The sequence below is a fragment of the Rhipicephalus sanguineus genome, chromosome 2 (assembly GCF_013339695.2).
Source record: "Rhipicephalus sanguineus isolate Rsan-2018 chromosome 2, BIME_Rsan_1.4, whole genome shotgun sequence".
NCBI classification, from domain to species: Eukaryota; Metazoa; Arthropoda; class Arachnida; order Ixodida; family Ixodidae; genus Rhipicephalus; species Rhipicephalus sanguineus.
Window position 1 is genome coordinate 190,412,126 of NC_051177.1, and position 27,858 is coordinate 190,439,983.

At 47.4% G+C, this 27,858-nt stretch overlaps 1 protein-coding gene across 1 annotated transcript; it reads left to right on the plus strand.

Annotated features, from left to right (window-relative positions):
• Positions 1-3,365: 3,365 nt before the first annotated feature.
• LOC125757419 (zinc finger BED domain-containing protein 6-like) lies at positions 3,366-27,506 on the plus strand. The gene is made up of 2 exons (XM_049413009.1): positions 3,366-3,447; positions 26,683-27,506. The coding sequence occupies exons 1-2, from the start codon at positions 3,366-3,368 to the stop codon at positions 27,504-27,506; spliced, it is 906 nt and encodes a 301-aa protein (XP_049268966.1).
• The last annotated feature ends 352 nt before the right edge of the window (positions 27,507-27,858 follow it).

Sequence of the window (27,858 nt, forward strand, 5' to 3'; positions counted from 1 at the left end):
ACTCGTTCGAATAAGTCGGGCCCATAGTAGCTAAGCATGAAACGTGTGGAGAAGGGACGGCCGAGAGCTCGTCGCGTGGGGTAGTGGTGATGGCGTTATATAGTTCCGAAGGAAGCGGGCAGCGCGACAGCGCGTCGGCGTCTTGGTGTTTTTTCCCCGACTTGTATGTCATACTGAAGTCATATTCTTGCAAACGAATAATCCAGCGACCAAGGCCGCCAGACAAGATCTTGGGTGTCGAGAGCCAGCACAAGGCGTGATGGTCTGTAACCACCGTAAAGTGGCGGCCGTGAAGGTAAGGTCGAAACTTCCGTACAGACCAAACGACAGCTAGGCACTCCTGCTCGGTGATGGTATAAATCTTTTCGGCGGGTGTCAGTACACGGCTGGCGTATGAGACGACCCTCTCGCGTGAGCACTTGTCTCTCTGTAGCAGAATACCACCAATGCCATGACCACTAGCGTCCGTACGCAGGAGTGTAGGTGCGGTTTCATCGAAATGACAAAGGACTGGTTCGGACGTGAGGGCACACTTCAGATGGACAAACGCCGATTCACATTCAGGAGACCACACAAAGGGAACGCCGGAGCCGAACAGCTTGTGCAAAGGCGAAGCGATTGAGGCGATGTCTCGATTGAATCGGGGAAAATAGGAAGCGAGGCCGAGAAAACTGCGCAAATCTTTGGCTTTTTCAGGACGCGGGAAGCGCTGGACAGCGGAAATCATGTCTGGATCAGGACGAATGCCATCCTTGCTGACGATGTGACCTAACACTTTAATTGTCTTGCTCGCAAAACGGCACTTCTTGGTGTTCAGCTGAAGGCCTGCGTTGGCAAGACACGTGAGAACTTCGTCCAGACGTTGCAAATGCTGATGGAACGTTGACGAGAAAATAACGATATCGTCCAAATAGCACAAGCAAGTTTTCCATTTCAGGCCTCGCAAAACGGTGTCAATCATGCGCTCGAATGTTGCTGGAGCATTGCAAAGGCCGAATGGCATGACGTTGAATTCGTAGAGCCCATCTGGTGTTGAAAACGCTGTCTTGTCTTTGTCGTCCTCCTGCATGGGTATCTACCAATAGCCCGAACGCAGGTCTAGACTTGAGAAGTACTCGGCACCCTGTAGCGAATCCAAGGCATTGTCTATGCGCGGCATGGCGTAGACATTCTTGCGGGTGATCTTATTAAGTGATCGGTAGTCTACGCAAAATCGAACGGAGCCATCTTTTTTCCGTACTAACACAACGGGAGATGGCCAAGGACTCGCTGAAGGACGTATGATGTTCCGTTGCAACATATCGGCGACATTTTCTTCAATGACCTTCCTCTCCGATGAAGAGACGTGATATGGTCAACGGCGTACGATAGAAGTGCCATCCGCCTCGATCCGATGCGTAGTAATGGACGCTTGTCCCTAAGAGGAGGAATGGGCATCAAACAATGTCGCATGCTTTTGTAGCAAGACAAGCAACTCATCTGACTGCGATGAGGTCAGGTTGGGACTGATAGTCGCAGCGTGAGCAGAAATGCATGGGGAACGCGCCACAGAAGGAGGGTCAGAGGACGCTGGCACGAGCGGAACAACAGAGAGAGGCTGGGATTCCGTGACGCAAGCCATTGTGGTGCCTTTAGAGATGAGAATTTTCTCGGACGTCTGGTTTGTAGCGTAGAGAAGTCCGCAGCCATCGTGGAACCGCACTAGCCCTGAAGCAAAGGCTATCCCTCTTGTGAGACAGCGTGCAGACGGCAGGACAAGCACGTCACCATAGTCGATCACGTCAGAGACGATGGTAACTATTCGTTGATGGCCAGGTGGTAGCTCGGTATCCTGCACAGCGAGCAAGCGAAGTGGCTTGTCATCCGCAGAAAGGGCATAGTCGGTTTCCGTCATGTGAAGAACACGTTCTCGACAGCAGATGGAAGCGTTTGCCGTAGACAAAATATCCCACCCCAATATTAGCTGGTGGGCACACGGGCTCAGCACGGCGAACTGTACGTAATGGAGAAGTCCATCAATAAAAACACGAGCGATGCACATGGCGGAAGGTCGAATGGCGTCCCCTTGAGCAGCGAACAATGTTGGTCCATCATAAGGGGTGGTGACTTTCCGGAGACGGGAACACAAAGAACGATCAATAACCGATAAACAAGCACCCACGTATACACCTTCTACTAAAACAGATACCATATTATATGGACGCACTGGAGGAATTTCTGTCTTGTCGTTCAATGCAGCTTTTCCTCCAAAAGCTGAATAGGTTAGTTTTCCGGGCTATGGTCGGTGAACTGCTAGACAGGTCGCAGTGGTGACGTATAGCGGCGAAGGGGCGACGGTGAGCGGCGTCTAGTGGGGCGGTAAGTTGGTGATGGCTCGAATGTTGCAGTTGGCGATGGTGAGCGACGTGGCGGCGGAGCGTAAGGACGGCGTTGAAAAGTGAGCCCGGCGGCACCATCATCCCGTTCGTAGGCGTCGAATCCACGGCGCTCGTCCTGCTGGCTAGGCGCACTCGGTGTCATCGAAGCCAGGTGGACAGGCGTGGAGTGTGCAGACATCGATTGCGCGACGCCTGGTGAACCAGCGACGACTTGTGCGTACGTTGGTTGTAGTGGAGGGGTCAGAGAGTCCACATACGCTGGAGCGGCCATGGACGCCAACTCCTCCTTGATCACGTCGCGCAAAAGAGTGCTGGAGGCGTGAGGTGGACTCGGGGTCGCTGATAGGCCAAGAGATTCCAGCTCTTCCCGTATAATCGCGCGGATCATAGCACGCAACGAGGGATCGGCGGTGGCGGTGTTGTCAGGGCTGTCCGGCGGCAACCGCTGGGACTCGAGTTCCTCTAGGCGTTGGCACGTGGCAACAACGTCGGCGACTGTTGTCGGGTTCTGAATGGCCAACGCATTGAAGGCGATAGTGCCGATGCCTTTCAGCAGATGGCGAACCCTCTCTGATTCGGTCATGGAGGTATTGAAACGGTGGCAAAGAGCAAGCACATCCTCAATGCGTGAGGTGTAGGATTAGCCAAGTTGTTGCTTGCGAGCGCCCAAGGTCTTCTTCGCGAGGACAGAACGAACTGCCGGAGTGCCGAAAATTTGACGAAGCTGTTGCTTGAAATGGGTCCAGTCCGTGAAATCAATTTCGTGATTGAAATACCACGTTTTCGCTACGTCCGTGAGGTAGAAAGAAACACGGCGAAGCTTGGCCGAATCATCCCAGTTGTTTGTTGAACTCACTCGGTCGTAGCGGTCCAACCAATCCTCCACATCTTCACCTCGAAGTCCGGCGAACATGGGGGGATCACGCTGGTGCCCACTGATAATCCAGGGTGGATAGGCCGCGGTAGTCGGGGCCAGGAGGTACATACATGCAGGTGCGCCGGTTCGCTCGTCCTGAGGCATGGTACCGGCCACCTGGTGCAGACGGAGGCCTGAGCGGTGCCCCAGGAGGTAGAGCGGGTTGGGAGAGGAAGGAAGATCGCTTAGTAGGCTCCACCACTTGTGACGCAACGGTTGACGCGACCTTTATTAGGCCCCGAAGGCACGGTGAAGAGACCACACCCGAGGCACAGATCTAGCAATCAAGCAGCGTTCCCACCACCGATGAAGACGACGAACACCCATGATGATGAACATGCATGAAGAGGGCAGATGTGTCTATTGAACGCCCACAATATTTACAAAATATACAGGGAGTGGTAGTAGCAGCTGCAGCCAAGATGGCGGAACAGCAACTACACGAGCCAGCGTTGCACGAGCGCTGTCGCACTCATCTTTATCGTATTTCTGGTGCATTCTTGTTCCTGCCGTGCAACATATAACCCCCACCGCTGGTGGTGCCGTCTCGGCGCTTGAGAACACGTAGGATCGTGCATGGAGAAGTATGGCTTGAAACGAGCGACGTGCACGATATGTGCACGAGTAGCGGGTACATACGACGGTGAACGACTGTCCAACGGAGCGATCTCATCTGTGACCTCAATAAGCTCATATGTGACCTCAGTCCTGCATACATATCATGTATGTTTCTGTCGACGCTTGCGCACAAGATGCCAACTCTTTCTTGGCCGCTGCCTTTCTATCGGCAGACTTGCCGAAAAGAGAGCGCATCTTATCCTTGCACGCACCCAAGCTTCCAACTTCTTCTTCGTGGTTCTCGAACCACACTTCTGCTACTTCTTCAGGGTAGAATAGGATGTTCGACAACATAAGCGTGCCATGTAAGGGGTAATTCTTACTTGTACGTTTAAGACATGGCACTCTTTGGCCATCCATGGCCCTTGCACCACAGAAACCCACTAATCATCATTACTGGTACGTTTGTACGAGGGCAACCAGTCTGTGATGTCGACATTGTCCATCCCGCAGAAGGTGTGAGGACCTTTTACCTGAGGAAGGACAACCGTTGGTATGGTCGCCTCGGCGGAAGTGGACCTCTCGTCTGTCATTGTGCAAAAAGCCAACGCCGGCCGCTGCGCAGCTCCGTTATATCGTGTTGTCACGGGGGTGAGAGTGTAAAAGAAAGAAATATATTTTCGAATGATACAGGGAGAGGTAGGAGCAGGTGTAGCCAAGGTGGAGGAACAGCAACAACACGAGCGCTATTGAATTCGTCGTCTTCATCGTTTTTCTCGCGCATTCTTGTTACTGCCGTCTAAAAATATGATCCGCAAAAACAAGAGTAAAGCTCGTGAACGCAGATTAACGCGCATCATACAAACCAGCTTATGTTCCACTGTCTGCACAAAAAAAAACGTCGTGCAGAATTTTCTTTGGGAGTTAACACTTTCGTGAGCGTGCCTATTCCCATCAATAGTATGTTGAAGATGACGTCATGTTCAAATTTTGGCGCTCTCTGAGTGCTTCTGGACAGCTAACACCATTTAAAGGGCAACTGAGGCAGCAGCAGAGGCAGCAACCCAGAGGCAGCAAGTTTTGTTTTTAGTTCCTTTTTCCGCCGCGGGAGGGTGGGGGGCTATGAAAGACGACAAATGAGGCTGTAAAGGGCGATATGGGATGGGCAGGTTTTGAGGCGAGGGAGGCTCAGAGCATTGTGGGTATACAATAGGTACGAGGTGCTTCGAGGTCTGTGGAAAGGTGTAATTGTTCCGGGGCTTACTTTTGGGAACTCAGTGGTGTGCATGAGGCCAGAGGCGCAATCGGGAATGGATATAAATCAAACGACTGTGGGACGCCTCGCGTTGGGTGCTCACGGGAAGACGACAAATGAGGCTGTAAAGGGCGATATGGGATGGGCAGGTTTTGAGGCGAGGGAGGCTCAGAGCAAAATAAGGTTCGAAGAAAGGCTAAGGAATATGAAGGAGAGTAGATGGGCAGAGAAGGTGTTCCGTTACTTGTATAGGAAGAGCGTGGACACACAGTGGAGAAAAAGAACTAGGAGGCTCACTAGTAAATATACGGCTGGTAGTGTAAGCAGTATGTCAACAAAGAGCGTTAAGCGAAAAGTCAGAGAGGCGGAGAGGATTTACTGGATGGCAGCTATGGAGAAAAAACCGGCTTTGAGTAACTACCGAAAGGGCAAAAATGAAATAAGGAGGGAGGCATTTTACGATAATTCAATGGGAAGCGCTTTACTGTTTGAAGCGAGATCGGGTTGCCTTAGAACGGGTAGTTATAAAGCGAGATTCAGTAAAGAAGAAGAACAATGCACGTGCTGCGGGGAAGATCAGGAAACGGCGGAGCATGTTCTGATTGAATGTGGAGACATCCACCCAGGTGTACGTTTGGGCACGAGCCTACATGACGCCTTGGGTTTTAGAGACAATGGAAAGCTGAACACACCCGCGATTGAAATAAGTAAGAGACGGTTAGAGTATTGGTGGCAGGAAACTAGAGAGAAAGGATAAAAATAAATAATGGGAAAAAAATAAGGACATTCTGCCGTAAAGGGCACAGAACGGAGCTGAAAACTTAAGGTTTTTTTTTTCTTGTGGAGTAAAATAGTTTTAATTGAAGTAAAGACACTAGGCCAACGCTAAGAAAAAGAAGAGTAAAGGGTTTTTTTTTTGTCGAGCCTGGTGGCACACTTGTCACCACCCCGTTATAAAGGGGACGCTCATAGCATCCATTCATCCATCCATCCATCCTTCAAAATCGGGGAGTTGAGCGCTCGGTATTTTGCTTATGGCGTCGACGTCGCTTGCTGGTGCTCTACGAAAACGGCAAACTTCAACGGATTCCGATTAATCTGATCGTCAATCTTTGGATGATGGTAGCAGCACGGATACCGAAGACGACTTCGATTCGTCAGACTTCAGTACGGACGACGATAGTGCGTGAAACCGCCCCGGAACATCAGCAGGTGTCCACCGGTAAGTTTCGCTCTCTCTTCGGGCCGTTTTACCACAGCCGAGCGTTCATGTCAACGTATCCAGTGCGTATTAAATGTCCCAGATCCTATCTGCAAGGTGTCCACTTCGTTCGGGCGGGAGCATTTGGCGCCGGCTGCAGGAAAAATGGTGTTCTCTCCGCGAAGACGGCGCGGAGTGGACCTTGACCTAGCGCTGCGGAGTGCCGCGAGACGGCTTCTTCGTGCTCTTTTTTCACCGCAGAAGTTGTCAGAGAGATATGTAACCACACGGATAAGTAGGCGTGGATGCATATTTTAAAAAGCGAACGCACAGTGAAAGGGACGGATCCTGGAGGGAGGTCACTAGGGAGGAGATGTGCAAGTTCGTCGGACTTCTGGTGTACACGGGAATCGTCCAAGTCCCGTGCCTGCATTGCTATTTCAGTCGACGATACCTATTTCCAAGCCTTCTTGCACCGTCAGTGATGCCACGGAGAGGGTTCAAAGGGTTGCTTGCCTTAAAGAGTGTCTCTGATCCGGATACGACGACCGTGACATCCCACGGGAAGTTTCACCGCGTGTCTTATCTACTGCAACACATGAACAATTCATACGCGCTTTTTATTCAACCGTATGTAAACCTTTCCGTGGTTGAGAAAATGGCGACATCTAAAGTCAGTCTGGTATTGGGGAGTGCATGAGGGACAAAGTGGTGAAATGATGATACAAATCATGGGTTTTGGCAGATACGGAAACGGCGTACGCTGTTCATTTCAACGTATACACGGGAAGGCACTTCAGGGTGCCCAGCACCAACCACAAAAAATGAAAATTACCATAGCTGCAAACTATGTAACGAAGAAAAGAAAGTGCAACATTAAAAAAAATGTTTTCTGCTAAGCATGGGCAACCAACCTTTCTTTCACCGCTTCGAGAAACTGCTTCGCGCGGCGGTATGATATGCGCTATTGCTTATATTTTTGTATAGATGTAAATAAGCTTTGTAATCACAGAGCTTACATATACAGTATTATTCTATAGGGGTCTTATTCGAAGTGTATATTTCGATTTTTTTATGTTTACCTCGTGCGTGTAATGTTTTCCCCCTGAGTGCGGCCCCTTACATTTCCTTGCGTGCTTTTGTTTGTGAGGTCCCTGCATTGCCGCTAAACTAGTTTTTTGGAGCCGCTTCGGCAACAAAGGGATCCGCACACAATACCACTGGTTTAAGCCTGAAAAAAAATTTACGTGACAGAGGCTGTGGCTTCAAAAATTGCAGCTTGGCCGTGGAATCAGAGAAGAAACTGCGAAAAAATGTATGCGGAAGATCTTCCGCATCGACCGAAATTTCAGGCACGCCGCGTATACCGGGTGTTCAAGGTTAAGATTCATGGTTTTGATAAACGTCAGCGCTGGGAAGAACCTGAAAACCAGCTTTGCAGATCAGTTATGTATCCGGGGCGACACAAAGTGAGACAACAATTATTGCTGTCTGCCACCCAATTACCTAACATTGAATGATGGACTTTTCAATGAGTGCAGCAAGTGGGCATGTTTGTATTGAAAATTTGGAGGCAGTCGCGTTTCTACACAGTTCCACTTGGAATAATTCTTCTAGCATGTGTGTACCGCGAGATATACCGTTGCAAATTTAATTGCGGTTTGCATAATTACGCATGCAAGACGGTGACGATCGGAGCAATGCTCCTCCCTGATGTGATGAGCAGTAATTTCTTGCTATCGCCAGCCGGTAGCAGAAGGGTAACTGTTATGATCTTTGCCGGCGCCTTCGACCTGTTGTCAGAATTAACGCCGCATGCAATTGCCGTGGCACATGGGGGAGGAGCTTTGAGCCAGTGCTCGCAGCCATGGCGGCGGTTTGCATGCACAATCATGCAAACCGGAATTAAACTTTTCAGTGCGATATTTCGGGGCAAAGACATGCTAGAAGAATTCTTCCAAGAGGAACTGTTTAGAAATGCGACTGCCTCCAATTTTTCAATAGAAACGTGCCCGCTTTCTGCGCTCATTAAAACGTTCATTATTCAATCTTAGCTAATTGGGCGGCTGACAGCAATAATTATTGTCTCACTTTGTGTACCCCTGGACAAAAAGAACTTATCTGCAAAGGTGGTTTTAACGTACGTCCCGGCGCTGAATTTTAAGAAAACCATAAAGCTTAATTTTAAACACCCTTCATAATATCTGTGTGGGGCATGCGGTGAAATCGAGTTCGCTACAGTCCGAGTTCAAAACGGAGCACAGTCATGAAAACAATTTTAAGAGAAGCTCATAGAAATTACGAGATTTCGGTGGCGGCTGCTGCGGCGGTGGCGTAATTCGAGAAAAACCCGGCGCTGACGACTGTACAGAAATTCAACTGTTCAAAAATAGTCTCTCGTAGGTCCACCGGCCATATGAACATTTGTATGCGCCGTTTTTTAATAAGCGAGGCTCTATCGGCGACTGTTCGGTGATAAGCCTTTGCTCAAACGGAAATGTGATCTTCTATTGAGATCCGTTGTCATTCCAGGTTGCCACATTTCATTGTTGCTTTTCGTTGTGTCATATCATTGTTTCACGCAAAGCGATCGTTGTTTCGCCAGGCTGAAGAAGCTTTGCACCAAGGTTTTGCACTGCCAAGCGCGTGGGCGAAGGTCGAATGCCCGGCATGCAGGAAGGAAAGAGCTAAAAAAAAAGATAGGGAGAGAGAAAAGAAAGGAAAATAGGTTAGACACTCTTCGCTTACCCCATTTTCCGGATAGGAGAAGTGCTCCTAATTTTCCACTTTGTACATTTATACTTGACAACGACTAGCTTTACGTGACAGAAAGATGGACATTCGGACGGACACAGTTGTCTGGTTGGCTCTGCATAGAAATATTTTTCCTGTTAAAAGAAAGGACAGAAAAAAAGATTTTAACGGAGTCTTTAACAGGGGAATTATGAAGATGCAAGGTAAGTTTTGAGTGCTTTTTTATGCAGTTACAAAGAGTAAACAAAATTTAGGCTACCGTAATGACCCATGTAAGTGTCTTTAGTAGCGCTAGCCCCGAGAATTTCGTTTAAGTACCTGATTCCTACATTATTTATTTATTTATTTATTTATTTATTTATTTATTTATTTATTTATTTATTTATTTATTTATTTATTCATACATGCGACTTATATACGCATATCCAATGCTGGTGTTATGGTCAATCGTGACGTAAGTGGCGAGCATGTCGTGTCATTTATGTCACGACCTTCAGTCATGAAAAATTGTTGAACGGGCGGTGGTGCTAGAGACTGCTGATTGTGCTGATCCTGAAGCATCCTTCGAGCTTCGTGAGGAAACACACCCTGCAAGTAGCAGGCATTGCTAACCCGCCACGGTGGGCTAGTAGTTAGGGCACTCGACTGCTGACTCGAAGGTCGCGGGATCGAATCCCGGCCTCGGCGACCGGATTTTCGATGGATCCGAAATGCTTGAGGCCCGTGTACTTTGACTTAGGTGCACGTTAAATGACCTCAGGTGGTCGAAATTTCTGAGCCTCCACTACGGTGTCCCTCATAATCATATCGTGGTTTTGGGACGTTAAACCTCAACACTTATATAGATATGAGGCAGTGCTATGGACATCTCAGCCAATCTTGACAAGAAGAGTTTAGAAGCGGATCGTGAAGTTACTATTTTCTCAGGCACCCTGTTTTCATAGAGATGCCTGTGCTGACTCTCTTCTGAGTAGCCGCCGCCTGCTGTTTGAAGTCGAACAGAGAAAATGCCATTGGCCAATAGCCGACATACAGCGTTTGTATCACATTCGATTCTTGATACAAAGGAAAACACATAGGAAAAGTTAGCGCACCGCGTTATAGTGCGTTGACGTCTGTAATACGTCGCCATCGACGCAGGGAGATCGTGCTTGTCCGCCTGATCATTTGGCCTTCAGCACCACTCGGAAACACCACTTTGCAGCACCCCTCCATAGCAGCCACCTAGGCGAGCGAAAGAAGCGCTGATGTGGTCTCATCGCATGATAATACGCTTTGGGATACTCTGCAACTTTCATTATTCTACAGCGGAGTTGTCGGAACCTCGCTAGCTTTCCCATTCTGTCGTGCGCAGCTTCGCCGTGCTGGAGGAGAGAGGATGTGAGGTGGAGTGCAGGCGTGAGGCAGGTGGTAGTAGCTCCGGCATTAGCGGAAGAGAACGAGCAGTGCGGTGGGCTCAGATGGTGTGGGATATCTGCTCTCCGATAAAGCCCGCGCGCTCGCTTCTGCGATCCCCTTTGTCACAGTGGAAAAAGAAGTGACGTTGGGTTTGCTTAGCAGTGCAGAAGACTACCGTCAGGACTGCCGAGGAAGAATCCGCTCGACTGCAGGACCGTCGAGAAGCTAGTCGTTAGCGGATGCGGCGACAGCGATCAGATCCGGAAGTGAGAGCTAGGGAAGCGAAACTCAAGCGTCGCAGAAGAGAAAATCCCCCGTTTAGATTGAGGGAAGGTGAGAGTTCGCGTAGGCGAAGAAATACAGACCCGGAGGCTGGTGAACGTGGCCGGTCGGTCAGTAGAGTGGGTGCGTGCCCCAATTTATAGGTGAACACCAGTCGAACCCGCCACAGTGGTCTGGCGGCTATAGTGCTCGACTGCTGACCAGAAGGTCGCGGGATCGAATCCCGGTCGCGGAGGCCGCATTTTCGATGGAGGCGAAAACAGCTGAGGCTCGTGTACTTAGATTTAGGTGCACGTTAAAGAACCCCAGGTGGTCGAAATATAAGGATCCCTTCGATGCGGCGTCCCTCATAAACATATCTTGGTTTTGGGACGTTAAACCCGAACATTTATTATTAACGACAGGAGAGCTGGGGGGTCCCAGCAAAAGTTAGACTAAGTGTGGTATGGTACTACTTTACTGCATATCCCGCAGCTCCGCTGGTCCTTGGTGTTAGCGATAGCAGGGTCACTCATATTTTTTTACTGCAATCTGTTATTTTGTTTCGGTTCTCTGTCTTAGTTCCCGATAAAGGTGGTATAAGAAAACAATTTCAATCTTCACTTGTACACATTTCATTTCTACACTTTTTACACAAAAAGTGTAGAAATGTTCCGTTTGAAATATGTTTCCTTTAAAAAGATCGCTGTGTTGTTTCTAGAAAACCCATATTGGTCAATGTGCACAATCTTCTTTTGCAAACAAAAGATTTTCATTAAATTCACCTTTCGAGTGATCACCCACACTAAGCTACAGTAACATAAATGGAAAGAAAATAAGGCGTAAAATGTGAAGTTTTGCTTTGGGTGAAAGAATATGCCGATATCGACAGAAAACACCTGTGACAGCAGATATTGTCAACACGTTGGCGCGATAGCGGACAGTTTCAAAGCGGACTGATTACAGACGGTTTCAAAGCATGACGGGAAGAAAATGTGACGTCCAATAGCAATTTGTCACGTTATACCCGAGGTATTAATAACATTTTTTCTCTGACTTTTCTGCGATAACACCAGATTTTGCAATGCTGTCACAAACGAGTGCGTCAATAAGGCCGCTTTCAAACGGCAGCGGGATAGAACGGCGCGAGCCGCTCGCCTAAGAAGCGCGAGCGACGAAAAAGACGAAAAAACAAGTATCAAAAGACGCCGACGCGCCGCATCCTCCTTCGCCACTAGCAGTCTCAGATCAAACGCCCGGGAAAGCCTGGATCTTTCTAGAGGGAAAGGATGATGCATCGCCGAGTGACGCCGTCGCGATTCGAACCTACGAGAATGCTCTCGCCCTTTTCCTAGCCTTGGTTGTACTGCACGTCGAAGAACCCTCCCGACGCGTCTGGAACCCGGGGGAGAAGAGATAAAGGCGTGCGACGACGAGCAGCAGTCAGGGGAGTGAGTGAGTGAGTGAGTGAGTGAGTGAGTGAGTGAGTGAGTGAGTGAGTGAGTGAGTGAGTGAGTGAGTGAGTGAGTGAGTGAGTGAGTGAGTGAGTGAGTGAGTGAGTGAGTGAGTGAGTGAGTCTGTCGGCCTGGAGATGGTGAAGTTATGCTGAGTTGGCTCCGTCAGCCAAAGAAGACCTGTTTATGATGTTGTGCGGTCAGTCGATCGTCGGTCTGGAAGAATCGGATGACGACGCCGTGTGAGCCGTGACAAGTTACGTCGACGGAGGGAAGTACGCGATGACCGCTGGAGCTGGCGTGAGTGTTTCCTAGAAGAGAAGCATTCAAGTACCGTCCAAGAATTGCGAACTGGATACGCCGTTGTATATTCGGGATTCTCAAGTGCTCTTGAATAGTTGTTGCATGAGATTGAATTTGTAGCGCGTGACCTGTTAGTTTAGTTCCCGTTGTGTTAACACCATGTGAGTTTTATTGTGAAGTTGTAACTGGTACCAGCCGAGTGTGCACGTGTTTGTGATGTTGTACTGGCTTAACTGGGAATATATTTCGTTTGTGTTACTGACTCTCGGCTCTGACTCGGTCCTTGGACCACAACCGGCATTCGCTGGCGCACTAAAAGGACCAACTCTAAATTATTCGTGCTTTCGTGGTGCGTTTTCAGAGGGCCGCGACGCCAGCCCTTGGAATCCGCCTGGGGATTGCCGTCCCCATTAACGGGATCAGTGACAAATGCTTACCGCAAAAATTATTCGGAAAATTTTGTTAGTGATATATAGGCCGCCATCTGGCAATGTGAACGTTTCTGTAAGTTTTTTAAAATGTTTCTTGATTCATGTTGCTTTAAAAACTGTATGACCGTTACCGGAGGGGATTTCAATATTATGTCATGGGCCTGACAGGCGCTGCTTCTCATAGTATGTCTGTTATTTCAACCAATGGTTTCAAGAACCCTATCAAAACCCCTACGAGAGTCACAGCACACTGACATAACAGCTTCTTTTAAGTCACTTGGAGTAGATTTTTATTCGTCAGTGAGATGGAAAAATGACGCAGCCTACATTGAAAAGAAGTTGCATCAATCAGTAGATTTCTTTTCCAGAAGTCGATTCGATTTCTCTACGCGTTCAAAACTAAAAAAACCTATCATGCTGTTTTTCAATCGCACGTTAATTTATTCGGTTTGGGGCACGACATCAAAAACCAACCTTACAGAAGGGAAAACAGCGCTGAATTTTCGGACGACCACGAAGGAAGATAGACGACGACAGGCGCTGTCTGTCTTCCTTTGTGGTCGTGCAAAAATTCACTGCTGTTTTCCCTCCTGTGCACAACGAACCAACTCGCCCAAGCCTTAACCCTAGCAAACTAAACTTAACACACTACTCGTATTACAAAAGAAAGCTGTGAGGTATATTGATGACATAGGTTATCGAGCACATAATGGGGAGTACTTTGTTAAATAGAGTATTATCCGTGCTACCACTGCTATTGAATATCGGTTGTCGCATTATTTCAGATTCCCACCACCAGCCGTAAATGAATTTTTGATATGTGTAGCTTCTGTAACCGTAAAACACAAAGCTGTTTCTACTAGAAGTGCAGATTAGTGGACTGTTCCTCGTACGAGAATAAAATATAGAAACCAAACTCTGCCGTTCCTACTGCCAACGATCTGAAACACATATGAAACATGATAGTCGCATACTCACCCTAACACGCAATGAACATAAAAAATATTTTGCAACGTGCAGTGTACAGACTTTTTCATTTTTGTTTGTGTGTGTATGTTACACTAGTGGAGTATTTCATTTTTGCTGCAACTTGCATCGTTCTAATTAAAACTAAGAGACAACGCAAGGAATGTATAAGGGATACCATTATGTAGTATTTATGATGTAAATCTGAAGAAAGTAATGCGGGCGACAAGGTAACTTGGCGCTGGGAAGGACCAAACGTCATAACCGCTACAAAATAGCCTCCCCTATACTTTGCTTTTTTGTCTCTTAGTTCTAATTATTGTTGTGTCTACCGAGGAAAAAAACGACCCCTTACAATAGCCCTTCCTTCGTTTGCATGGTTATATTTTTTCGAATGTAACCTTGTGCCTGTATTTATCATGTAATTCATTTTGATTTTTCACTGCCATTTTAGGGGCGAAGCTCCTTAAGGCGGCACCCGTTCGTCCCTCGTAGTTGTCGTGGTCGTAGTAGTGAGTAACAAGTCTTACGCTTTGACCTCCAAGGTGGTGCCGGTGGGAGATTTCTCCTGTGCGTTGTTGAACAATAAAAAATTCGCAGCGTGCGCGTTAACTAAACACAGCATATCCACGGGGTGAATGATGATGAGTGGGGCGAAGCTACAGAGGGAATCATCTGTAAACCGTGAAACTCTTCCGTGAAATGCGCCCAGTACATAATATAAAGAGTGTGAAACATCGTGTATATATTAAACATCAAACTTTTATTGTACTGTTGGTTTACGTGGTCCCTTCATTATCACTTGTGATCGGTGAAATGCAAGGAAGAAGTCCGCTCCCGAGCGAGAGAGCGCCAAGAGCGACCGCATTCCCCGCTCGCCCTGTGCGAATTAAAGGCAAGGCTAGAGGGAAGACAGGACGCGCGTTCCACGACGCGAGGTCGGTAGCATGCCCAACGAAAGCCAACGGAACGCGATCGTGCAAGTGCTCCGGCTTCGCATCGCCTCATGGTTCCATTTAGCGTCCCAAAACCAAACATATTGCTCAAGGTGTGCCTTGCGTTTTTCGTAGAAATAATTTCTTTATCATGTACATTAAGACGAAAAGTTGAAAGCTCACTAGAGTGTATCGCCCGCAAAGTATGTCTTTTAGTGTGATTTAACTCTCGTACGGCAGGGTCCTCGCGCCGTTGCCGGTCCACCTCGCCCGTTGACGATCGGGCGAGGTGGCTACATGCAACTACTACTACTACACTTTAAGAAAAACATCTGGCGTTCTTTCGTTCTGCTTTTACAAAACATCTGGCGTCTTTCGTTGGTTTATTTCATCAATCAACGGCGTTCTGAACAAAATTTTTATTGTTTAATCACGCACAGGAGAAATCTCACCAGGCACTACCTTGGAGGTAAACAATGGCTGCTAATGGGAATGAGAGACAGAAGAAGTCGGCTTTTAGCTAACACTTACACTTCTACTTCTACTAACGTTTCCTACTGGAACATGCCAATGGCTGCTAATGGGGAATGAGAGACAGAAGAATTCGGCTTTTAGTTAACGCGCACGCTGCGAATTTTTTATTGTTCAACAACGCACAGGAGAAATCTCCCACCGGCACCACCTTGGAGGTCAAAGCGTAAGACTTGTTACTCACTACTACGACCACGACGACTACGAGGGACGAACGGGTGCCGCCTTAAGGAGCTTCGCCCCTAAAAAAGCCGAATTCTTCTGTCTCTCATTCCCCATTAGCAGCCATTGGCATGTTCCAGTAGGAAACGTTAGTAGAAGTAGAAGTGTAAGTGTTAGCTAAAAGCCGACTTCTTCTGTCTCTCATTCCCATTAGCAGCCATTGTTTACCTCCAAGGTAGTGCCTGGTGAGATTTCTCCTGTGCGTGATTAAACAATAAAAATTTTGTTCAAAACGCCGTTGATTGATGAAATAAACCAACGAAAGACGCCAGATGTTTTGTAAAAGCAGAACGAAAGAACGCCAGATGTTTTTCTTAAAGTGTAGTAGTAGTAGTTGCATGTAGCCACCTCGCCCGATCGTCAACGGGCGAGGTGGACCGGCAACGGCGCGAGGACCCTGCCGTACGAGAGTTAAATCACACTAAAAGACATACTTTGCGGGCGATACACTCTAGTGAGCTTTCAACTTTTCGTCTTAATGTACATGATAAAGAAATTATTTCTACGAAAAACGCAAGGCACACCTTGAGCAATATGTTTGGTTTTGGGACGCTAAATGGAACCATGAGGCGATGCGAAGCCGGAGCACTTGCACGATCGCGTTCCGTTGGCTTTCGTTGGGCATGCTACCGACCTCGCGTCGTGGAACGCGCGTCCTGTCTTCTCTCTAGCCTTGCCTTTAATTCGCACAGGGCGAGCGGGGAATGCGGTCGCTCTTGGCGCTCTTTCGCTCGGGAGCGGACTTCTTCCTTGCATTTCACCGATCACAAGTGATAATGAAGGGACCACGTAAACCAACAGTACAATAAAAGTTTGATGTTTAATATATACACGATGTTTCACACTCTTTATATTATGTACTGGGCGCATTTCACGGAAGAGTTTCACGGTTTACAGATGATTCCCTCCGTAGCTTCGCCCCACTCATCATCATTCACCCCGTGGATATGCTGTGATTTTTTTTTCTTTGCTTCCACGCAAGTAACATGTATGTAGTATGCTGGGCCTCAGGCGCACTCAATCCAGAATTTTGTTGCTTTTGGCCTGTGGTCCTTTCCCCTTTGTTGTATGGGAAAAATAAGGACAACTTTATTATTATTATTATTATTATTATTATTAATGTTATTATTATTATTATTATTATTACTATTATTATTATTATTATTATTATTATTATTATTATTATTATTATTACATTGTAAGCCAACGTTAAGACACCAAGTCTAGGGATAGGCGAAACAGCTCACTTTAGTGAGCAGCTTGGAACGACTTCGTTTATCGAGATGAACCGGGTCATTCGAGTGGCTTGAGTCTGCGAGCTGTGTGACGCTTTATGCAGTTTTTTTTTTGCTTTCATAACGACGGCCCGTGCGCTATTGGAATTAGCGTGTTATGTTTATGCCATCTACAGTCAGTTACAACTAAAGAAACAAAAAATTAGGGCACCTTGCACTACGTCTCGCAAGGCTGGGTCACAGCAGAGCTGGTAGCCGCCTAGCAGGTCCTGTCTTGTGTAGGCGTTTACCCTCTCAACTCTATCTTTTCCACGCCTTGCTATGCTATACTGTGCGTGACTATGCTTGCTTTTTTTCTATCTTTTTCTGTATCTGTGTCTTTCTAACTCTTTCCTCTATGTTTTTTTCTTTCTCTGTCTTTCTATCTTTTCGTCTCCTTCTTTCATTCTTTTTCCTCTTTTTTCTCTTTCTCTGCCTTTTTACGTCTTTTTCTCTCCCTCTCTGTCTCTCGCCTTCTATCTTTTTCTCGCTTTGTTTATTTTTCTTTCTAATTCTCTCTTTCTCTCTCTGTACTCGTTCTCCTCACCCTCACTTCCCTTTCGCATCTCCTCGCTATAATACACGAGGCTATGCGATGCCCTGCTAGCATGCCTGGATAGCAGAGTTGTTACGGCGCTCGCCTTCGGATCCTGGGGACACGGGTTGGAATGTCGCCTCATCAAGAAATTTTTTTCGCCAAGAATTTCTTTTATTCTATATCTTTATTTCTCTTTCATCATCTCTCTCGGTACTTGGTCTCTCACCCGTCACAGTTATTGCACCCCATGCCGGACAAATTGGCGCACGTTTTGCGGGAGCGAAGCAGAAGAGGAAGAAGAGGAAGACGATGAATAAGAGGATAAAGAGAGCGGGTGCCGGCTCATGCTGAACTTTCCTTGCACAAACATGCAAAAAAATGTAGACAGCAAAGTTTTAGAAGCGAAAGAGCATTTGCGCTGGGCTGTGTCCGCAGTTCCATTGGCGACCGTCCCACCTAGCTTAGCCATCTGAGCGCGCGCTTGCCGCCAAGGAGAATTCTTCTTCCTCTTGTTCTTCGACCGCCTTGATGATGATACGTGCAGAGCACTTTAGGGGCCCGGGCTGCCGTATGCTGTCTAGCTTGGCGTAACGCAGACAAAACCATGTGCGCTGGCACGCGCTAGCGTGTTCGGGCCTGCGTAAGGGGCTGGGTAATACGCTGTGGCCTCTCCCCCTTACACTCTCTCAGCATTCATGTGATGGCGTCGGGGAACGACATTCTGAAGACGCGCGATTATCCCGCGTGGCGTGCTCCAACAAGAGTTTGGGTCGAGTAACAGCAACAGCAACTACAGTGAATTCATGGTGTGCTCCACTTGCAAGGATGCGTTAACATCGGGCAAGGTGCCCGTGATGATCGGAAGCTTAAGTTGACCCATGCGCTGCATCTCATCCCCACAGGGTTCCCTTTAGCGTTAGATGGTGTAATTTTTTTCTTGTCAAGTTGTTCTTTTGCACGATTCATGATAATTTTCTATCTACGACACGCGGCAAACCTCGACCATGACAATTCTGATGCACAATGAGCTCATCCACCAGTCAGCGACGTCCTAACTGAAAACAAACTTATTTCCCACGATAGTCATGTAAAAAGTTCAGTTATTCCCAGTCAGTTCATCACCACCAAAGTCCATATATAGTCCAAATCAGCACCGTAGATCAACCTCGCATCCCCGCGGCGATTGTCTCTCATCTACACAAATCTAGAAGGCTAGGTTTATGATACTACAAAGATTCGGCTGTAAACATGACCGCTCTGACGACCTCTTAGAGCCGCTACCACGGCTAAGTCGGCGGCGAATTGCCATTTCGGAATCAGCTCACTAAGGCGATCAAAACAGCTGGCTCAGTACCTCTTCTTCTCAGTCATGAGCTCTCTCGCTCGAAAAAGTTGGCTTAGCAGCGCTTCCTGTGAATCGAGCACTTCCCTTGAAAAGAGTCGGCCCAGCGACCCTAGCTCTGAGTCTTGAGCTCGTCCGTTTAAAAATGTACTCTAAGTGGCTCTACCGGTGAGCCTTGAGTCCTTCCGTTCAAAAGACGGCTTATTTGCTCAACCTGTGAGTCTTGAGCTCTTCCGTTAAAAAATCACAGCATATCCACGTGGTGAATGATGATGAGTGGGGCGAAGCTCCGGAGGAAATCATCGGTAAACAGTGAATCTTCCGTGTAACGCATTGTGACTAGATTGTTTGAGAACCACAATCTGTCGCACACACCACAACTATGGCCGAAACTGTTGTCAAGGAAGTCCCGCTGGAAGCGCGCGTCGGCGCCTTCGGTCAGAGCCCGCTTGATGCGTTTTGCAGCCACTTCACGTGCTCGCACAGCCTTGGGCTCTGCCTACCGGTACGTGCGCTTTCTCGCCGCTTCACGGTCCTTCAGATTTTGAAGATCCGATTCGCGCCGGAGCCATGCAGCTTCGGCCTCGCGGGCTCCAACGGCGGGATCTTCGCGCCGCAGCCGTGCAGCTTGTCGAGCAGCCTCGGCCTCGCGGGCTCGAACGCCGGGATCCTGGCGACAAGCACGAGCCGCCGCGGCCCTCCGCGCCCGCCGCTCCGCTTCGTCTATGCACCAGCAACGATCCGACACGTACGGCGACGATCCAGGAGACAGAGAGATGCACTCGTTCCCCACGCACCCAGGCACAGCCCGCGCAGCAGCCGATCGGAGAGGATGGATGGATGGATGCTATGAGCGTCCCCTTTATAACGGGGCGGTGACATGTCTGCCACCAGACTCGAAGGAGAAAAAAAAAGAAAGAAAAAAAACATCCTTGTTTCACGTTGTCCTAATGCCTTATCTACATTGAATGAATCTATGTTATTATACCAAAAAATATAAATTTACGATCCATCTCTCTGCCTCTTAAGGCAGAATGACCTTTATTTTCCCCCAATTATTTATTTTTGTACTTTATCTCTACTTTTCTGCCACCAATACTCTAACCGTCTCTTACTTATTTCTATCGCGGGCGTGTTCAGCTTTCCATTGTTGTCCCTAAAACCCAAGGCTTCATGTAGACTCGTGCCCACACGTATACCTGGGTGAATATCGCCACATTCATTCAGTACATGTTCCATCGTTTCCTTAGTTCCCCCGCAGCATGTACATTGTTCTTCTTCGTTACTGAATCTCGCTTTATAACTACGCGTTCTAAGGCAGCCCGACCTTGCTTCAAACAGTAAAGCGCTTCCCCTTGAATTATCATAAAACCTTTCCCTCCTTATTTCGTTTTTTTTCCTTTTCGGTAGTTACTCAAAGCCGGCTTCTTTTCCATCGCTGTCATCCAATAAGTCCTCTCCGCCTCTCTGATCTTCCGCTTAATGCTCCTTGTTGCCATATCGCCCGCACTGCCAGCCGTATATTTACTGGTGAGCCTCCTAGTTCTTTTTCTCCACTGTGTGTCAACGCTTTTTCTATACAAATACCTGAAAACCTTCTCTGCCCATCTACTCTTCTTCATTTTCCTCAGCCTCTCTTCGAATCTCATTTTGCTCTGCGCTTCCCTCACTTCAAAGCCTTTCCATCCCATATCACCCTTTACCGCCTCATTTGTCGTCTTCCCGTGAGCGCCCAACGCGAGGCGGCCCACCGTCCTTTGATTTACATCCATTCCTGATTGTACCTCTGTCTTCATGCACACCACTGAGTTTCCAAATGTAAGCCCCGGAACCATCTCACACTTCGACAGCCCTCGAAGCACATCGTACGTATTGTATCCCCATAAAGCTCTGTGCTTCATAATTGCAGCATTCCTCTTTCCCTTTGCTACCGATGCTTTCTCTTGTACCTCCATATATCTATCCCCCTCATTTACCCATACTCCGAGGTACTTGTACTCGCTTACCCTCGGTATTTTTTGGCCCTGTATTAAGACCGTATGGTCTCCGTGATCATTGAATACCATTAATCCACATTTTGTTGCACTAAATCCTAGTCCTAGAGCCTCACACTCCCTTCCGCATATATCTGCCAGTCGCTGCATATCATCTTGACTGTCCGCAAATAAGACAATATCATCAGCATAAAATAGACCTGGAAGCTTCTGCTCAACCATCGCTCCGACCTGTTTGTGTGACAAATTAAATCCAATGTTGCTACCTTCTAGCGCTTTTTCCATCCTCGCCATGTACAGCATGAATAACAGCGGGGACAAAGGGCATCCCTGTCTCAGCCCCTTGCTAATTTCAACGCTGTCCTTGCTACTTATTCCTTCCCATTCTATACAAACTGTATTTTCTCGGTATATTTCCCTCAAAAGCTGTACACAGCCGTCACATATGCCCACTTCCTTCAATATATCCCACAAAATTTCCTGATTAACGTTGTCATACGCCCTGGTAATATCTAGGTAAGCTACGTATAAGGGCCTGTTTTCTATTTTAGATATTTCTATACACTGGGTAAGAACAAACAGATTATCGTCTAACCGCCTGTCGATTCGAAATCCATTCTGAAGTTCTCCCAAAATATCATTTTGTTCTACCCACGCTTCTATTTTTAATTTTACTACCTGCATCGCCAACCTGTATAGCACCGATGTAATTGTTAGCGGTCTATACGAGCGAATGTTATCCTTTTCTCCCTTACCTTTATAGATTAAGTTCATTCTACTTTTTCGCCAGCTGTCTGGTATTTCCCTCTCCTGTAAGCACTTTTCTACGGCTGTCAGCAGTGCTTCTTTAGTGTTATGTCCGAGTTCGTTAATGAGGCTGACGGGAACCCTATCTAAGCCCGGAGTAGTGCGCTTAGGAATTTTTCCTTCGGCCTTCTTCCAATTGAAATTCTCTAGTACTACATCTTCGTCGGTTGCACTCCTTTGCGTACTTTTGCTCACCGGGGGAATCCCCTGGGGGACCTTTTTAAACGAATCGGCTGTTATCTTTCGGATGTAACCTAGTGCTTCATATCCTTCCAATTTATTTCCCCCTTCATCTACCATATGTTGTTGCATTGTGACAGACTTCCTACCCAGCGCTTTTAGGTGGCTCCAAAATATCCTAGGCGCGGCCTTCTTCTTTTCGCGAATCTCTGTCATCCAGCGTTCACTTTCACCTTTAATTTTTGCCTCGACTAATTTCTGCACAATGGATTTTTGCTCTAAATATATTTCCCATATTTGGTTGACTTCGTCCTGTGGCCGCTTCTCCTTTTTTGCCTGTCTGTGCTCCCGTGATGCCTGACGTCGCATCTCGATCGCTTCCCGGATTTCTTTGTTCCACCAACTTTTTGGCTTTTTCTTTCCTTTCCAACAAATAGTTTTCTTCTCTATTTCCATTTCTTTCGTGATTACATGTAGCAGCTCACTATACTTCCAGGCAACTGGTAGACGAACTACCAGTTGCCTGGTAGTTCGTCTACTTTTTCCTCGACTCTTGCGGCTATATTTGTTATTTGTTTGTCATTTAGATACGAGCTGCCAAACTGATTCTATGTTCTTATTTTCAGTTTTATATCCCATTTGTAATATTATGCGTTTATGATCACTACCCAAGCTGTTAATGCCTTCTTCGTCTATTCTCATCTCTCTAAGTTTGTCATATATTCCTTGTCATGAGACAGTAATCAATGCTCGATTGCCTGTTTCCGACTTCCCACGTGATCTGCCCCTCACACTTAGGCCCCACGTTAACTATCTCAAGACTATGTTGCTCGCAGAGATCTAGCAATAACTTGCCATTGGTGTCTGAATATCCGTCAAGGTCATGAATGTGAGCGTTCATATCCCCTAGAAGGATTATTTCGGCATCATGACCAAATTCTTTAATATCGGTGCCTATGCATTTCACTGTCTCCAGATTCTTTTCTCTGCAGTTATTCCCCGTCCACAAGTAAGCTACACCTTGCCACGTTTTCTTTCCACCTACTGTGCCGGAAACCCATATGTGCTCTGAACACGTTTGTTTCACTCTCTCCCATTTTGTTCTGCTATGAATTAGCATTCCAACCCCCCCACCTCTCCTTTCTGATGTGATCCTGTTACATCCTTCCCAAACATAATTTTCAATATGTGGTGGCTCTTCCAAGTCTCTAAGGTGTGTTTCTGTAACCGCATAAACACCTATCTGTTCCTTGTTTAACTGTCCCTCAATCTCTAACCATTTTGCCTTTTTTCTGCCACCCTGCATGTTAATGTAACTAATTGCAATACGCGCCTTCTCCCTTCTTTTACCTTTTCTCTGTAGCGGCACTTCCACCGCCATCTAGTGGTGATTTACACAAACGCATTATTGGACACACTTCTATTGGACCAACACAGATTGTGTACAGCGCCATCTAGAATATCATCAGTCAACTGCAGTTTGTATGTACTTCTATGAGACAGCGCCATCTATTATACCGTTCGGGAGATACTGCCGGTTACGCCTGACATGCGACAAGGTTAGACTAAGAGGAGCTACGCCCCTAAAAGAATCATCTCAGTGGCTCCACCTCCGAGTCCTGAGCTCTTCAATTCATAAAAGAAGGCTTAATGGCTAGACATGTGATTTTTGAGCACTTCCATTGAGAAAAGACGGTTCAGCGGCTCTACCTCTGAGTCTTCAGCTGCTTCCGTTCAGAAAAGAGGGGTCACTTGCTCTACTACTGAGTCTTGAGCTCTCCCCTTCAAGATAGTCGTCTCAGTGGCTCCACCTCGGAGTCTTGAGCGTTTCCATTCGGAAAAGACGGCTCAGTGGCTGTACCTCTGAGTCTTGAGCTCTTCAATTAAAAGAAGACGAGTCAGTGGCTAGACCTGTCAGTGTTGAGCTCTTCCGTTCAGAAAAGGCGGCTCAGTGGCTCTACCTCCGAGTCTTGAGCTCTTCTGTTAACATGAATCGTCTCAGTGGCTCCATCTTAGTGATGTAGAACTATCGATAGCACTATCAATACTATCGATTGTTTTATCACTATCGAACTATCGATAGTAAGAAGAACTATCGATAGCACTATCGACAGTAAATGTTGATACTACTATCGACCCCCCGCCACGGTGGTCTAGTGGTTATGGCGATCGACTGCTGACCCGAAGGTCACGGGATCGAATCCCGGCCGCGGCGGCTGCATTTTCGATGGAGGCGAATATGTTTGAGGCCCGTGTACTTAGATTTAGGTGCACGTTAAGAACCGCAGGTGGTCGAAATTTCCGGAGCCCTCCACTACGGCGCCTCTCATAATCATATCGTAGTTTTGGGACGTTAAACCCCAGATATTAATATTATTATTATACTACTATCGACTGTAGTTCACTCGTACTGTCGAAACTACAAAACCAACCGCGCGAACTCATCGCAGCATAAACTTCGTTCCCCGAGTGCGTGGACTATGCTTGGGATAACCATGGTAGGATTCACAAGGCAGCGCTATCGCTCGACATAGTTAACTACAACATGGAGTTACCAATGCCACCGGTATTTCTTTGTGTATTTCTTATGCAGTTTTGAACCTACTAGACCAATCCGCGGATAGGAAGACCAAGCAAATCAAGGCAGAAATTGCGAACGGAACTGGTATATCCGTCCGCGAATTCGAAACGAAACTGAATCCACCCTCGCGAGCCTATCAAAACGAGAGGAGAAAACAACATCGGTAGCTCATATCCCGTGGGTTTGCAATTCTTCGTTCTTTCAAGCGAGGGCGCTGCCTTTTCGACGCATAGACAAAACTTTCAAGGTACCTCGCTCGCAAGGGCGTGCTCACATGTAATGTGCTATGTGACGATATTAATATGCATTCATTCCTTGGCCTACCTGTCCTCGGTGCTTAACCACATCAAACTGCGGAAGGAATTCTGAACACAACGTAGGGGAACTACTTCGAAGTACGTTTGCGTCGTGACACGAAGTGGCACTGTGGCACCGCCCGCGCTGTGATGTATGTCAACAATTGTTTGCTTGCATGTGCGCCTTTGTTGGAGTACTTTATTCTCGTGCGTGACATCGTAGGGCTACGTTTCGTATTTTTGGTGAACATTGTTAACTCCGCCGCTTTTTTCATGTTGCGATCGATCACCTGTTCCGTATTCGGTGTAGTGTGACCTTGCTTTGTAACTTTGCTTTCTTTTAGTATAATCATCTTACGTTAGCGAATCTTGACTTCCTCTGACTTTGAGACCTTTAGGGATGGAACGTATCAAGCGTGCCGTTGTAGCACATACATATGCCCCTCCGGGCGGTGACAAGTCACCGCTCGGTTGAGAATATATATGTACAAGAACTTTAAGGCCCTCTCGTAAATGTAGTGGCAAAGGCGGTGAGATGTCATTTGTGGACAGATTTCGTCCGTAAACGTGTGGATCAGCGCCGTGGCATTGACCGTATTTTGCAGCGTTAGCTACACTGGCCTAGCCGAGCCAGTTTCGCGTGGATCCTCAAAAGCCGTGCTGCGCATGCGCGAGGATCAGTGATGTCACGCACCGGAGCCGGCAACTCCCGCGCACTCCGCCGCCGCCGGTCTGCGCTTTCCAGAGGAGTGACGTCGTATCCTTGGCAGACGTATTGGCGCCGGCGCCCGCGCTGCTATTTGCCTTCGCTGTGCAGTCGCCGTCTGACGCTGCGCTGGAGCCGCTTGATAGCGCCTCTGACTGGCGTTTTCCAGTGTGGTTTAGCCATGGAGAAGGACAGCGCAAATGCTGCTCAATGGCGCAGAAGAGCGGAGAAGCTTAACTCATCGTATCCCGAAGTAGTTGCCTGGCAAAATAAATATACATGTGCCACATAATACGTAAACCGTGTGTGTCATTGAAACAGCAGTAAGCATGATAATCAAGCTAATCCTAGACAATCAAGAAAGCTAAGAATAATTAGCTGAACCTTTGCTAACGCTACGTTATCCTGGCATAGCCGAGCTAAGCCACTGAAACATTTTTTCGGAACCGACTTTATAGAGACCCATCCATCATTTGGTGCGCACAAGCAGACAAGATACGAAAGCAGAAGACAGGACAAGCGCTGTGTCTTGTCTGCTTGTGGACTACCCAACGATAAGTAGGTTCCAACTCGACCGCCTTTTGAGTCGTACATAGAGACATTCCATTGATTTCCTGGTAGTTAATGAGCCATCTGCACGTTTTTAAAATATTGCTTCTGTGTCAACGGCGCCTACATTAAAAAATGGGGTAATATTATTTCGTAAATGAGAGGTGCCTTGCCTGTTACGTTATTCCAAAAAACAAATGCGCAACCGGAACAACTGACAGGAGAAGATTATAATGAATCTGCAAACCCTATTCGGTAGAATTTTTTTTCACTGCACATAAGTATAAAAGTAACTTTGAACCATTAAGTCATTTTCGCTTTCCAGCTCATAATCACCCAAGATGCCGAATGCTAAAGCGGCGGTTTGGGATTACTTTCGTCAGAGATGCAAATTCTGGATATGCCAAGTGCACATTGTGCAGCAAGGAATATAAAACGAGCGGGAATACCTCTAATTTAAGGAACCACATGAAGCGGTGCCACGCATCTTTCAAGGATCGAGGACAGTGCGAAGAAGTAGAAGATGCGTGTACAGATGCGGCTGGTCCCTGAAAACCGAAGCAAATCTAGTTGAATTTCTTTATTTCTGATAAAGGAGCTAAGTATGGGAACCAGACTGAAAGGAAAAAGAAGCTGGACAAGGAATTAGCGCTGATGATAGCAAGGGACATGCAGCCATTTTCGGTGGTTACTGGCAAATGATTTCAAAATTTCTGCTACGCGCTAGATCCAAGATATGAACTGCCTAGCAGAACGCAACTTTCTGATGCTATTTTGCCGAACTTATATGAGAATGCAAAGGCGAAATTGCGTGGTACACTGACGTCGACCAGCCATTGTGCGTAACAGCAGAGATTTGGACCTCATGCACGACTGAGAGCTACATAACAGTCACGTGCCATTTTCTGAAAGACATAACTATGCGGTCTGCGGCGCTCTCCACAGCAGTTTTTCAGGGAGCTCACACGGCGCAAAACGTCACTGACGTCATTGGAGGTGTGCTTGAAGACTGGGGTATTCGTCAGGCAATTGTTGCTTTTGTCACAGACAACAATAAGAGGATGGTGCTTGCAGCCCGACTGCTGGGCTTCGAGCACCTAGTATGCTTCGCTCATACGCTGAACCTCCCTGTTAAGGATGGGCTAAAAAGCAGTGAAGAACTAGCAACCTTGCTGCTAAAGTGCAAGAACATTGTGCGCTACGTGAGGTCTAGCTGCATCGCTACCGCCAAGCTCCGAGAAGAGCAAGAGCGTGTCGGTAAAGTTCTGCCGCTAAAACTGAAACAGCAGACAACGAAATGGTGGAACAGCATTTTGTATATGCTGAAAAGGATCTTGGAGGTCGGAGAGGCGCTGACCTTAACATTATCAAAGTTGCCCCGGGCGCCCAGCCCGTTACCAGCAGAGGATATAATACTTATTGAGGATGTTGTGGAATTACTAGAACCATTCGAGGAAGCCACGAAATTAGTGTCTGGAGATGAGTCCACTACCATTTCCTTGGCGATTCCTGTGATCCGTGGCATCGTACGAGAGCTGGAAGAGCGTATCGAACCAAACCTGAAGACTGAAGTTGGTATAGAAGTTCTTCGAGAGTACATCTCCTTCCTGTATAATAGAATGGAAACTTATGAAGAATTACATCTAACATCTCTGGCGACGCTGTTGGACCCGTGACTAAAGGAGAGAGTGTTTTCGACTCGAACAAACGCAGATCGCGCCAAAGCTCGTTTGATTGGTGTACTAAGCCAGCGATTGTCGGAAAAACTAGTTGGTCCTGCAGCTGAATCAACTAGACACTAAGGTGCTTCCTAACGAAGTTACGGCAGGAAGCCGAATTCTGCGGTTCCCTGGGAGGCAGCAACATGAGCCCTCAACCACCACCTCGAACGCAGAACTGATGGCTCGCCAGTAACTAGAGTTACCTCCAGAGGAAAGGAAGAGCAATCCTTTAAAATTCTGGCAGTGTTGGCAATGCTCCACAACGCCGCTCTCTCAAATGGCTAGGAAGTACTTGTGCATCCCAGCA